At 45.1% G+C, this 15,082-nt stretch overlaps 1 protein-coding gene across 3 annotated transcripts; it reads right to left on the reverse strand.

Annotated features, from left to right (window-relative positions):
- Positions 1–2,445: 2,445 nt before the first annotated feature.
- On the reverse strand, positions 2,446–14,215 carry sap130a (Sin3A-associated protein a). 3 transcript variants are annotated; one of them, XM_031575523.2, is made up of 21 exons: positions 14,107–14,215; positions 13,080–13,219; positions 12,647–12,906; positions 12,220–12,387; positions 11,729–11,855; positions 11,376–11,500; positions 10,820–10,947; positions 9,959–10,109; positions 9,737–9,821; positions 9,473–9,577; positions 9,236–9,377; positions 8,946–9,064; positions 8,374–8,655; positions 7,963–8,140; positions 6,928–7,029; positions 6,203–6,573; positions 5,723–5,986; positions 5,292–5,417; positions 5,028–5,131; positions 4,517–4,630; positions 2,446–4,387 (listed from the first exon to the last, which is right to left on the reverse strand). In XM_031575523.2, exons 2-21 carry the CDS (start codon positions 13,192–13,194, stop codon positions 4,229–4,231), a joined length of 3,225 nt encoding a protein of 1,074 aa, XP_031431383.1. In that variant the 5' UTR covers positions 13,195–13,219; positions 14,107–14,215; the 3' UTR covers positions 2,446–4,228. The 3 variants fall into 3 exon arrangements, with proteins under 3 accessions (XP_031431383.1, XP_031431382.1, XP_012680791.2); XM_031575522.2 differs by having other exon boundaries at positions 5,723–5,983; positions 12,647–12,909; XM_012825337.3 differs by having other exon boundaries at positions 12,647–12,909.
- Positions 14,216–15,082: the final 867 nt, after the last annotated feature.

The following is a 15,082-nucleotide window of genomic DNA, read 5'->3' on the forward strand; positions in this document are numbered from 1 at the left end:
CATACCAACGAGCCTGGCTCTTTTGCGTTGTGTTCAGAGTGCATGTTTGACACCCTGTAGACCCAGGTTCAAATCCGGATGGGGTGACCAGTGACCACACTCTCTCTTCGCTACAAGACGCCTGCATGCTTCTGTGGCATTTTATGCAAAATATCAACACACTGAATAACCAACCAAGGCCTTTGGACTCCTACGTCATGGAGGTATATAAAAAGTCCAGGCTGGCCTGACTGATTGCTGTTAGGTAATAAAACTGTAAATGCCCGATAGTGCACAGAGAGCTCATCTGTCCTACCTACAGGTGTGTTCTTACCAGAACTATACTGCAGATCACACCTTACTTAAACCAACCAAATCTTCCTATGGAGTTCCTTTTCCAGACAGGGAAACAATAAAGTCAGTTAAGTGAAATGTAAAGTGCCTTCCTTCTCTGGGGGCATTATTCAAAGATACAAACCCAATCTACAAGATATTTTTAGTTATCTGACATATAATTTATATTTTGACAGTATTACTGTCACTGGCACAAGACAGCATGAACAGCGACACCTTATCACAGAGAATTTTAAGTCATCTCAGTTATTGTCACAAAGTATGTAATGATATCAATTACCCATAGTATGCTTAGACTACTGAGAAGCACACGTTTCAATTTCTGTCTGTGGTCACTGGTTGAGTTGGGCTAGAGGAATTTGAACTCCATGGAAAGCTTCTTTCCAAGGAAGTGGGGGATGGCCCTTATCAGAACTATTTATCAGTAACAGTGTAATAGTAACACATATTCTTATGATGTAAGATGGATAGTCATTACTAAAACAAAATCACTGTAATTTCTATTTTAAGTAGACCTGCCATAAGATCAAATTTAAGACAATCTGAAAATCTAAGAATTATGGCCTCATCCTTGTAAAATTCTGTATGTTGCTCTCAGGTTGTTTCAGGTGGAGTTAGGTATTTGGTCATTTCTAACACTCCTGACTCTTCCATAAATTTCAACACCGAGGAAAGGTTAACGGCTGAATGACATGAGGTGTGGCTGGAGCCCTCCCTTGTTGTTGACATGTGAAGTTGTCCTGGAAATAATTTTGCTTTAACCAAAACATTTATTACTTGACATTTATTGCTTGACATTTTGCAGTACACATGCTATATGCTGGACGTATTATATAGCATTGGAATCATGCACTATGCATTTGTGTGTATTAAAAGAAGGTGCTAAATGTTGAGTAGATAGAACCTTACACTTGCTGTGTTGTTTTTTCTTATCAAACAATTGTTTTAATTGAATGTGGATTTTATCCATACTGCAGCACCAGGTATCTGTGTATAGGCCTAAATCAATTTGAACCAATGTGTCAGATGGAGCCTGTAAGCATGAATAATTATACTAATTACACATTAGCTTACGGGTGCTTTCAAATACTACTATATTGCGGATTTGTGTAGTACATAGTCTCTACGCTACGCAAATACACATGATAAGGAAAACTGAGGTACTTCAAATATAACCCAAAATCAACGTATTCAAGTAATGAGTAGATGAGCCTTGCTAACACAGTAATTTAACTTAACACTAACAATCACGGCCAAAGAAGAAACTAATTCGGATGTTAATTCAACCAACTTCTGAGGTCCTCTTGAACCTCGCGTTACCTAGCCTGACGCGCCAAATGTTGAATTCGAGAATGTTAAGGAAGACAACTTACATCCTAAATCTTTATCTTCTTCATTTATAATCAGAAGCGTCTACACCCTAAATAAGAATGTGGAACTGAAGCTTTTCCCAGATCTTTCTTTTCGTATCGTTTACATAACCCAATCTAGAACAGCCAAAAATGTTTAACCCTCACCTTCATCATTCCACGTTGCCGCACGGGGTTCATCGCTCATGACAGCACCCGGCCTCCTTCTCCATCCAGCAGTCTGTCCGCAGGGGCCAGGCCTGCAATGCTGTTCACTTTGTCTACCACGCCTTGTAAAGTAAGGTCTTTATCTTAAACTCGCCTAAACACCAGATCCTTGCTGACCAAGCCTACTCCTAGGACCAAAGGACCTAGAAAGATGAATATGTAAATACGATTTTCACAACAACAAATGCCCCCCCCAATAGAATTAAATAGAATCCCATCTGTGTGTTGGGTTATGACTCAGGATTTCACTCACTGTGCCATTCTTGCTGTTGTTGAATGGCTCAAAAGCAAATTGAGAACCACCTGCTAACTGCAGCAAAGAGAATGAATATTGTACAGATTTATTGGGGGCATCTCCAAGGACGAGGTAAATATTTGTACTTTCTCTGTACAGTTTGAAATGGTCAAATCGATGACTGTACGCTACTTTGACCTGTGTAACAGCTAGATGCAAGACACCGTATGCAAGTCCAGGCAACCACTTAAAAAGTCTCTCAAAAAAGTCCTAGGGGCTATAAATAAAATCTGCAGTTGGTGGCATAAATGTACAGTATTTTACTGCATAAGCACATAATAATATACAGACATGAAGGAAATGTACAAAATGGAGCCGAATTATTTTTCACCAGGCTCTTTTCAACACACAAACTTCAGCGCTTAAAACTTGCAAAACAAGAGCCACATCTATGGAGCACAGCTAACTGCCTCTCTGCGTACAAAAAAACTAAACATATTATATATATAAAAAAAAAAGGAAACAAAAATCTAAGAGTGTACAGTCACTTTTCATTTACACAACAATCTGTTTCACTGTATTTTTTGTTATTTTTTTTTTTCCTTCCTCAAATTTTCTTTAAACATAAATCTTCAAAATTCTCACATTCTTTTATTACACAAGTACATCGCACTTCAAGTACATTTCTGTCACCCAGTTTTGTACTCTTCTCAAACTGCTCCATGATGCTCCCGAGTCAGGCTAGATATTTTTAAAAGCATCTTCCCCTTGCAAACAAACAAACAAATAATTAACCAACGGTTAAAAAAAAAAAAGAAAAAAAAAAAAAAAAAGAAAGACTAGCATCACTACATAGGTGTTTGGAGAGGGCCGTGTGTATGTTCATTATTTCCTGTCTAGCACACAGTCGACCTGTAAGGACTGGTGTGATAGCACAACATGGATAAGAGTGAACAGGTGTGCAGACAAGCCCACACATGTACATGGTCTGTGGGGCTTTAAAACAAAGACAAAAAAGAAAAGAGAAAAGGAAAATAAAAAAGAAAGAAATAAATCACACAGACGTGCTTCTCATGTATAAAACACACACAGAACACTCATGATGTTCTAAGTATACTTGATCATTAAAGGCACCAAAACCATGAAAAGGGCACTATTAGGTTTAGTGTCGGTCACCCTCATTTAGTATACAGTTCTTTTACTTGTGAGTGTGTAACAAATGGTGACCGGGAGGAGGATAAGAGTGTGTGTGTGTGTGTGTGTGTCTCAAGTGTAAAAGCATGGATGTCCAGGTTGGTCTTGGCTTCTTTAAAGACCATCCTGATCAGTGCTCAGGCCAGTGCTGGATCATTTCTGGGAGGAAAAGGTTTCAGCTGCTACACGTGATTTAAGGTGATCGTCTTTGGTGACAGAAAGATGACAATTAAAAACTGGCCTCACCAACTAGAGCAGCCTTCCAGAAGTCGTTTGTCATCAAAGGCAAGATGGACAGACGTACACTAAATCAAACAGTGCTGCTACTACTACTACTACTACTACTACTACTACCAGTCAACCATAGGCCACACAAAGACCACAAACTCTTCAATGGACTCCAGAACTCGGGACAATTTGAGAATAATATAAAAAAAGAAGGTGAAAGCAAATACTGTCAGCTATTGTGTATAGCATTCTCAGTTGAATCTCATTTCAGATGTCCAAAGAAAGAAAAAAGAAAGAAATTCAAGGCCCCATATGTATTCTTTAACTGGACTGAGGAAAACTGCCGAAGACAGAAAAGGCTAAATCACATAAGTAAGTCTGGGTCTTCTTCGTTTGTTAATCTAGAGTGTATGACTCTCACTGAGGGTGGATGATTTTGTGAAAACTTGAGAATAGATCAAACAGCCGAAGAGCTTGCATTTGTGTGTGCGTGTGCGTGTATGTGTGTGTGGTGGTGGGGGGGTTAAGTCTTTAGGCCCTCAGGAAGGAGGTGGGGAAACTGGAGGGATGAGAAGGATTAGTCTTTAGGTCTTTTTAAGTCCCTCAGAGGGAAGTAGAGGGCATTTTTTTTTTGGGGGGAGGGGGGGGGCTAGTTCAGTCTCTAGGCCCTCTCCTTGCGCTTGAGCTTGGAGCTCTTCTTGGTGGTGCCGTTCTTGTTGAGCAGCTTGAGCACGCGCTCCTTGTGGTCCAGCACCTTCATCATGGTGTCCCGCGCCTCCGTCACCTGGTCCATCACCAGCTTACAGCGCTGCATGTTACCCTGGCATCAAGGAAAGAGGTGTGAGCAGAGCAAGGCATGCTGGGATGTTTGTCAAGTGTCTGCTGAACCCTTAAAATAATGCCCTTTGACATGGGTGCTCTCTGTGTGTGTGTGTGTGTGTACACGTACCTGTATGAGCTCATTGATGCGGTGCAGCTCGTCGTCGGCTCCTGCCCTCTTCTTTGGGATAAGGCCCTCTTGCAGGCTGGTCAGCCGGCTGTACACATCATGCTCTAGACTTGACTGGGGTGACACGAACATGAAAAGATGGGCATCATTTCAACAGTGAACCATGTTAAAAATAACAACACAGTCTAATACTTAATGCCTGTTATGAATGGATTCTTCATTAGTTGTGCCACTGACATGATTCTATTTCATAGAAAAAATGGATATTACAACATAGAATGTTTGTGCCCAGTGACTGTTAGCAAAATAGCAGCAATACTGAAGTACCTGTAATAGCTAGCAGCTTACCAGAATAGTGCTATGTGCTAGGATGACAAATTAACTGTTGGTGCACATGTGATGTGTGTGTGTGTGTGTGGTATGGTATGCATGTGTGGGATGGGTCTAATTCTGGGTGTGTGTGTGTGTCTCCATGTGTGGGATGGATATAGTTCTGGGGGTGTGTTCTCACCAGCTGCATGAGCTGAGCAGCACACAGGTGGATCTTCCAGCCCTGGGCTCTGCACACCACTCCTCTCTGATTGGCCATGTCCTGCAGAGAGCCCTTCTTCTCGTCTGCACCACAAAGGCAAAGGAAACGTCAGCACAATACCACCCATAAACCAGTCCAGTTAACAGAAACCTCACTACCCCCCTGCAGTCATAGTACTGAAAGAAAACAGACAGTCATCAGCTACAGGGAAATAGTATTCAGTTGTGTTGCTAGGATACCGACCTTTGACCCGGATGTCGCTGTACCTCTGGAAGTGGTGGTAGGCAGCTCTCCAGGGGTTGCGGTAGTGGCTCAGCAGAGTAATGGGGGGGCGGATGCGTTTGGGTACGTAACGCACCCCCTCCTCATCTGAGAGAAGAAGGACAACAAGAAAAATCAGTCAGACTTGGAGGGGGAACCCATAACTGATGATTCTGACTGACCACATGTTTATTTTCTATCCTTTTTCAGAGATTCAGTTTTTGAAGTGTTACTTTGCTTAACACTGGAGCTCATCAGATTTGTGAATAGTTTGTAGGTTGATTTCTTTGGATTCAACCCCCCTCCAAAATAAAACTTAAATCTGATCATCAAAACATCTGGGTGTAATAATCATGAAAGGGGGGGTCAACAGTATTAGGCATTACCCTCTACCACTCGAAGTCAGGACTTACCCACATACTCCCTGGGTGGAGACTCGTGTCGGTCCGACCGGCCACCCATGGTCCTGCCCCCCACCTTCTCCTCGTCTGTGCTGTTGGTCTCCATCATCTCGCTCTCCTCAGTGGAGATGACGTGCTGCTGCTTGCGGGGCTTCTTCCTTGGGGAGGCTCCGGGCAGCAGGTCCCCAGGCTGGGAAGGGGCGCTCAGGGTGAGTTGGCCTTGGGAGGAGGAGAGGGCTGGAGCGGGGCCGGGCGTGGAGGTCACACTGGACACTGCTGGAGAAGAACAGGGTGGACAAATGGAATATAGGAAGGAAGGGGGGGAGAGAAAAGTCAGAAAGGGAAGAGAAGGGACAAAAAGGAGGAAAGAATGGAAGAGAATCAAAAGACAACCCCAGTGACGTGTATGTCTATATGCCTGAGATTAGAACATCCAGTCTCGTAGCAGGCCACCACCGATAACAGGAAGGCTAGATGAAACAGCTTGCATACCTGGCTGTGAGGTGTCCATGGTTTCCACCTCCTGTTTAACCTTGAGCTCGGGGCAGGTGGAGCTGACTGCACACACAGCCGTTCCACTGGCCGCCGGCTGGGTGGGGGAGGCCACGGCGTTAGCCATGGAGGCAGGGACGGAGGGCGTGACCGCCATGGCCGCCGGGAGAGCGGAGAGCACCGCCGTAGGCTGGGAGGGGGGCGGGGGCACGGGTGGGGCCAGCAGCGTGGGGATGGCCTGCGATAGGTGCTGGGCCTGAGTGGGGAGGGGCTGCTGCTGCTGCTGCTCTCCGGCGTGGGCGGGCAATGCCTCCACGGCGGCCATCACCGGGGTAGCCATGGCAACGTGCATGTCGGATTTGGGCTTCACCCTGCACAAACAAACAATGCTTATAAACAATGCTCGCAACATTCTGATTTGCTATTTGATTGTCAACAGTTAGATTTGCCTCTACAGAAAAAAATGTAAATAAGCGATGGCAAGGACTAGCATGCATGTAGAGTGCTCCCAGGAGATCAAGGCTCAAACAGATCCATGATTTTTCAAGAATTAAGAGAGAAATGTAGTGGTGAGCATGCTCCTTTATGGGACAAAAATGATCAGGAAACATACTGCCAAAGAAAACAAAACACACAAACAAACCCAGACCCCATCTAGGAAGTGCATTAGGCTGTCCACCACTATGAGGAGTCTCTACTCATGCAGCCGGTGGTGGAAGGCTTACCCAGCCGGTCGCGGGGACCCCGGTACCCCCCTGACGGCGCTCTCCATTCGGCCAGGGCCCGGCTCCCCTGCCTGGGCCGCTATCAGGTTCTTACGCACGGCTCTGGAAACACAGGGCCCCAGGTGAGACACACAGCCAGCTGTGAGAGCTCTAGCCCAAGCTTGCTGCCTACATGTGGGGCTCTCTGAGCAAATGGTTGACAAATCCCTCCACAGAGCTGACAGACTTGTTCAGACTGCTTGACAAATCTTGGGTAATGAACCAATCAACTAGCACCATTCATTTTTTACGAGATATTCTTACTTTAATTATTGTATCAACAATTATGACCTCAATTAATATATAGCCTCCACACGGAGAGGGGGCATTGCTTGGCCACTGTTATGATACATACAAGCAAGTGACCCAGTGTTGCCCAGTGGTTCCTTTTCATTTAATACTTGATTTTAGTTTGTTTCGTATCGAACACAAAACATACACTGGGAACTTGAGGGTACTACCTCTTAGTCTGATCGCTGAAAAGAAGACTGCCCGGTCGTGATATTTAGCTGAACACAGCACAGCTGTAGTTTCCTTACATACTGTGCAGCGACGCAAATGAATTTGACCCTGTCCTTGGGAGAGCGTGCACACTTGGCCTCGTGGCTGTGTAATGAATATCATTTGTCCACCCCTGAGGGGCTCCCGTCTAGATTTTCACTTTCCCCAGTTAAAGCTACTGCACTTCATCTTTTCCTGCTGACGGAGGCCATGGCCACACTACTTCAACTCTACTGATGAAGCTCATCACCCCTTTTCCCAGAGGCAACACTGTGATCTCTCCGGTCTCTAGTATGCCTTACATAAACAGCAACAGCGTGACTAATACTAAAAGGACCATATGGGGGTCACTGAGTTCCTCTACAATGGCACTGGTTTCTGTCTTGAATCGTCTTGAATCTCTTCTGCTATTGGTAGAGACCCTATCCACCAGTGTGCACAGATAACAGAATTGGAACACTGCTGAGATGAACCTCTGCTGGAGGCCAAACTCACCCCTCGTTGGCCGGTTTCTTGCGGAGGATGCTGGGCCTGGGGGAAGAACCGAGCGTGGGCACTCCCGAGCCCGGGCCCTGGGGGTGGGTCTGCACCACGGTGGTGACGGGCTGGGTGGAGCCGAACGTGCTGCCGATGGGATTGGTGACAAAGGTGGAGCTGTCGGCCAGTACCACTCCTAGAACAAGACGGTTCAGAGGTTCAGGTGAAACATACTTTTTTTTTTACATCCTGTATTTCCTACCTCAATAAGCACTGTGGTCTCGTTATCCATTCAACCCCTATACTCCATTTAACACCATCCTCCAATAAATAGCATTACAACTCTACACTTTATGTTATAAGAAAACATCCCGTTTCTAACAGTATCCCCAACACAAGATCAATAACCCCAATTCTCTGGCGTCTTACCTGGTGGTTTCTCTGGCTGCGGCTGCTGTGTTGCTATTGGTGCTTGCTGGATGCCCTGCGTGCTGATTGGTGCAGTGGCGTGCAGGCCCTGCACACCTATTGGTGCGGACTGCATGCCCTGGGCAGCCATGGAGGCGGGCTGGAGGCTCTGGGTGCTGATCTGGGCCGACTGTAGGCCGATGCGGTCGACGGCCATCAGCTGCATGGGATTGAGGTGCACAGTGGTGGCCACACCCACACCCCCTTGAGTGGGCATGCCTGAGCTGGGGGCCTGGGGGGTGACTGGGGAGCAAAGGAGTAGAGGTTAGGCATGGCTGTTCTTGGATCAGGGACAGAACATTACAGACCATCTTGCACTCACACACACCACACCAAAAAGCTTCAAAGCAATCCATTTCTAATTAGTCAACGCTTTACACTTTAACCACACACACTACAGTTGATATGATTTTATTTTAAAAAAACAATATGACTGTGACCAATTACTGACAGACTGTCATTTTGGACAGCGTCTTCTTAAGGCATTCCTTAGGCATGCTTGATGGGCTCTTGTGATGCGTGGGTATATATACCTGGGTATTGGCGGATGGTGGACACAGAGCTGGTGATGGGAGTGTAGGTGTGTGTCAGAGGGTACGGAGACGACGAGTAGGTGGGCAGAAAGTATTGGAACTGCACTGGCACAGAGGGCCTAAAAGGAGGAGAGAGAGAGAGAGAGCAGTTTCACGTTTCAGATTAGACACCTGGATTCAGGATTATACCCATGCAGCCTAACAAAAGCAGCAGACATGAAAGACTACAGAAACCAAAAGCCATCACAAAGTCTGTAAAAACACTTCAATCCGGGATGAAAAGGGCATGCCTGTTGTCACTACGTGGCTCCATGGCAACAGGATTGGGAGAGGGGCGATGCCCTGGGATGGGGATGAGGTTGGTCCTCTCGCCGGAATAGTCTGCCTGGATACGGGGGGAGGTGTGAGCGATGGGCTGGGGCACCACTTTGGCTAAAAACAAAAAGTGACAAATTATAAGTTTATCAATTTTCAGTGACAGATTTGGATCGGTGTTAACCTTTGGGAGATTTGACGGACACACTCACCCACGGGGATGGCAGAGGTAGTGACCGCTGTGGCATGGGAGGAGTGAGAGGGCATCGTCATGGTGACAATGGTGTTGCTGGTCATCTGCGTGTGTGGAACAGAACCTAGCAGAGAAAACCCAAACAGAAACACATGTTGGTGGGACTAACTATATTCACACTGCACCAATGCGAGCAGAACCAACTCAAAGACAAAGACAGTTAAAAGGGGTTTTGTAGTTCTAGATATGCACAGCAAATGCATTTATTCTCATCATCCCTCACCTCCAGCGGTTGTTGATGGCACAGTGTTGCTGGCAAGTATTGGAGCCACAGTTGCAGCAGGAGTCACTGTACTAAAAATAGGCTTCTGTAGAGAGGTGTTTAAAAAAAACAACAGCACCACAATAAATGGAAACCAAAAGAGAGAGTGATGCAAATATGACGATCCCAATGGAAAGCACTGAAACTAAAGCACTGAATGATGGGTGGGGAGACGTCTCTTACCTGAGTGACAGTGTGAGGGGGCTGTGGTTTCTGGGCTCCAATGGCAGGGTGGGAGGGGAGGGTGATGCGAGTGGCCGTGTCTCGGGGTGTGGCTGGCCTCTGGATGCTGATGGTGGCCGGAGGGGGCTGGTGAAGGGTCAGTCCTGGCCTCCTACAGAATGAAGTTTAAAGGGGTGAATTTTCACAGGCCTCAGTATTTAGGCCCATGTCTAAATTGACATATACTTTAAGGCATATAGGCTTATTCAGATATTGTCCTACAGAACATAAAATAACGCAAAAACAGCTGGCTGAAAACAGTTGTAGGCCTATCTGTCATAAATAGCCTTCATGTAAAACCTATTGAATGAACGGTGGATTGTATTTGGCTAATATGACACTGCAGGAAGAGGTAGCAAGTAGGTTACTAGAATTAAGCTAAGTAGCAGAGGTATACTAAAGAAGAAAAAAGAAAGTATGTGAGTATGAGAGTAATATTGCACGTAATTGCCAGCGTTATCAGTAAATAAACTTTTCACTAATCATTAAAACAGCATACCGCTGTGAAATGGGGTTGAATGAGCTGTTTAAATTCATCATGTTGGCATGCATATTCTTTAATTACTTTGTTTAAAAAAACGATCATTTAATTTTCCTGCAACGCAATTATGCTTACAATACACAACATGAAGATGAAGTTCATTAGCTGCATTCTCTGACAATGGAAAGTATAACATACACTTTTACAGCTTAGATGGTGGAACACAAAAAAAACAGATTCAACATATGCCTTCACTGTATCTTTCCTGTACATACATTTTATAACTGGGTCTGATTTGACAGTGAATAAGACAGAAGGCTCAGAAGGGACAGAAGACTCACCCATGGATCATATCTGTGGAGCTGTGTGTGACCACCGGGCTGATGATAGGAGACTGGGTCCTGTTAGCCGAGATGGGGGCCACCACAGTGGGCATCACAGCTGTGGAGGTGGTCACTGCTGGGCGCGACTGTGGAGGCAAGGAGGAGAGGTCAAGCTAAACAAACAAATAAACAATGCTAGTGTGCCAATTACTACATTTTGACATTTTTGGATTTTGGCATACTTAGAGCCTGCATCAACTGCATGTGTATAGCTAAAAAGGCCATACTTGGAGCCACCTTAATCTACGGGGCATAAGTATGGCTGAAGATGGCATACTGAGAGCCACCAGTACACGGGCCCTTCCTCAGACAAAGTATTTCTATCAAAACACTGTTCTAGTGGTATGAGGCTAACAGTTACAAAATACAATTGAGAAATTTACAGATTTAAAAGCATAGGGCTGAGGTATCCTTCACCCAAGTATACTAACAGTACATGGAAAACCTGTCAGATGTCATACAAATGTGATGCAAAGTCCTTTGCACTCTCTGCTGAATGGGACGGCTGGCTTACCTGGATGGACTGGTGGATGATGTGCTGGACTGCACCTGGCTGGCCAGGGCCTGCACTGGTTCCGGACGCTGGCCTCAGCACTGTGGGTCCTTTGGTGCTCGACATAACAGCTGCTGCAGCGGCTCCTGTAGCACCCAGCAAATAATCGTTTTAATTAGTTAACCAATCATCCCCTTTCTCTGTAAAGACTGATCTAAACACTCCTGTAAAATGTCCGGCAGATCTAAATGACAAGTCTGAACAACTGACAACTGTGCAACTTCTGTGCTAGTGTTTGAAAACCTGACGTTTTGCTGATATGACAACCCCCTCCTAATTTTCAGTAAATTAAATTGCAGACAGGACAGACTGACCTCGGGGCAGATGGGATGTGAAGGTGTGTGGAGGGGCTGCAGGTGAGCCGATTTGAAGGCCTGGGGTGCTGCTGCGGATGATTTGCACATTGGCTGCCATCAGGTGGTGCAGATTACTGGAGTGGCCCTGGGATTAACACAAACACCCGATTTAGGATAGAGCCAAACAGGAAACCCATCCAGACAACTAATGCAAATGCTTGAAGTAACCTATATATTCTCACATTTTCTTAATCTTTAAACAAAACAGTTGTGTCGTGCCTAAGCCTGCAGTAAAATTCAGTGAAATCCAGAAAGTAAAATCCTCTGCAGTATTTTGGATTTAATGATATAACTGGCTAATTACACCAAGCACTGAATAAAACTGAGCAGCTAGTAGGCATTAGAACACTTTGAGCTCAGCCAAGGAAGAACCAGAAACATAGCATATCTTCTACTTTCTTTGCTTGAGGTTTTAGAAATAGGAAAACTAAGAGGCATCAACAACTTACTTGCTGTCCACTGATGGTTGCCACAGGGATGGAGGAGGTGGGGGCAATGCTGCTCTCCAGGGTAACAGCAATGTGAGTGGGCACTTTAGGGGTCACAGAAAGGTGCCCTTGGCCAGCAGTTGGAGCTGGTGCTATGAGGCGGCTGGGCATGGGTGACTTCATGGCAGCCTGAGATGCATAACAACTTGTAAACAACTTAGCAGGCTAATAATAAAACTACATATGCTCTCCTACAAACACCCAAACACCAAAATAAAAAAAAACTGTTGCTGACTATATAATAATCCACAATAGGATTTACAGCATCTAATGAGACATAAGAGAAGCGCTCAACTTTTGCATTCAATACTGAAATGCTTCATGATCAACTACATCATGCACAGCTTCAGTTTGTTATCGAGGTCTGAGGGTTTGGAGAAACACTTACCTTCACATGTCCATCTGGGAAGGTGGGTGGCTGGCCCTGGGGCAGATGCACAGGTGGGCCAGGCACAGAGATAGGTGGGCTCGGCTGAATGGGTACATGCTGGGGTAGTATGGCAGGCTGTCCCATGGACTGCACCTGTGGGTAGGGCCTCACCACCACAGGCTCTTGCTTCTCGTCACGGAACGACAAGGACCCTCCAGTGCCACTGCTTGGTAAGTGGTCTTGGACACGGTCAGTATCTCGACTGCCTTCATCATCACCTGCTGCAAAGAAGTGGTTCAGCCATAATCATGATACTGGATCGGGCATCTCAGGTTCCTAGCCACATATCCTTGCCACTTCTACGTTTTCAAACAATTGACAGTAAGGCTTAGAAGTACTGCAGATATGGTTGCCTGGTGACTGCATGTTCAAAAACTTCCACGACACCTACCTGGCTGGTTCCCAGGCTGGTTCCCTGCCGCGAGGCTGGCGTTTCCTCCAGGTGCCTGGCCTTGCCCTACAGCTGCGGAGGGCAACGTTGTCCTTGGAAACTGCTGAGAACTCATCTTCCTTCTAAACAACAACGTTAACCTGCGAGAATAATAAAGGTGAATTACTATACGTTCAAGGCTATCATTTGGGGCTGATTCCAGCAAATTCGTCATTAAAAGGCAAGTTTAGCTGGAAAGGTGCTAGATACCACAGGGGTATCCTGCTCTATGCAACGCTCGCAGCAGTATTTTTAAAGAAGCTTTTCCGCACAAGGCACCTCGATAGGGCAAGTGAGTTTCAGAGCACATACACCCAAACTCATCCTCAAATTAAAGAATGAATGGTATTCGGAAAAGAAACCCACGAAGGCAACTGTTATCGTTATGCTGACAGGCGAGGGAAACGTTAAGTTAGCTGACTAACGCAGCATAGCTACCGTTAGTTACTTCAGCATCTCCGATATTGAGGCTAAAGAATAGAACGTTGCAGTGGAAAGCATGGGCGAAGTTTCGGCCAATACATGAAACACATAGAAATCAAGATTGAGGGGCGATTGTTTGACACGATCAAGGCAATGTTTCTTGAATTAGCTCTGCGGTTAGCCATTTAGCCCGCAGCACACGTCAAGCGAACACTACCGAGGGAAGAACTATTAGCAGCAAGCTAGGCAACATGAAACCAAATGCATTCCTGAGCTTATGTGCAATCGGAAAACAAGCGAAGGAATAATATCGGGTAAAGCAACATTCGGACCTCCCAGGGCAGCTGAAATGAGAACTACTTCGTCGACCAACATTTTTCCAGCTTGGCTAATGTTAGCGACACTCGCTAACAATAGCTAGCTAGCTACCGCACTATGCCATAATGCATTTCTTGTTCACAGGTTTAAAGTTATTGCTTGTTCCACAGAAAAGATAGACATATATTGATACAACGGTTATGAAAAGGGCTTGCGATTGCGCCGATATTTTAAGAAATGTAAGTACCGTAGAGTTAGTCACTCTCCATTCGTCTTTTTAGTCAACACATAAACCGGAAGAATGCTGACTCCTCCACAAAGCCCTCTAATATTATGGCCAATCACAGAACAGAACGCCTAAGCAGACAACCAATTGTTATTCGTTTTCTTGTGGGCGCAAAGGGATAATCGGTTCCCTGGACCCAATCACATTCAGGTTCCTCAATGGCATCCAATGACACCCTAAACTGGATACGTGCCCGCCCCGTTACGACGGTAGCTAAGAGCTTGAAATTGGTCAACAACACCACCACAGTTCAACAAAATCTTTAGTTCATGGAAAGACACGCACGAAATGTCTTCGGTTTCCCAGTTCCATTTCCAAGGCAGTATTAACTATGATCGAATTCGGTGTGCATCAGCATATATTAGGCCTAATCTGGTTTCTAAAACGATTCGTTAATTCCCTAAATGTACCGAATGATAGCCTACTACAACATATGTGTGTCGTGCGCATTACACGTGTGTTCAAATTTGGTGCAGTTTTAAGCGTTTAAGTGTAATTCGTAGTCATACGACTGCAAAGCAATATTTTCTTCTTGTGGGATAGGCTACATGAAAGTGCAAAGACTACACGTGAGTAAAAATGAAATGGACTTGTAAATCCAGTAGATGGCAGTCTTACTTTGAGAGTGATACTGAATCTGAGTCTGTAATTTGAGTTGTGAGTCTTCTTTAACGACATGGGCTATTATGAGTATTATGTCTAATATCTAGTTTACTCTGATATAGTAATCTATACTTAAAATGCAACACTATAATATAATATAGGCAAATATACAGTGGGCCTATAACACTTCACAGTCAATTACACGTTCACATTTTATTTATGTATTATTTACAGATATACACCCACACACAATGACCAACAAACATAGATTTTTTTCTGGGTTTTGAATGAGCAGTGTTTGTCTTTTCGAAGCATTTCCTCTGTATATTTTTTG

Source organism: Clupea harengus, chromosome 10 (assembly GCF_900700415.2).
Source record: "Clupea harengus chromosome 10, Ch_v2.0.2, whole genome shotgun sequence".
Classification (NCBI taxonomy): Eukaryota; Metazoa; Chordata; class Actinopteri; order Clupeiformes; family Clupeidae; genus Clupea; species Clupea harengus.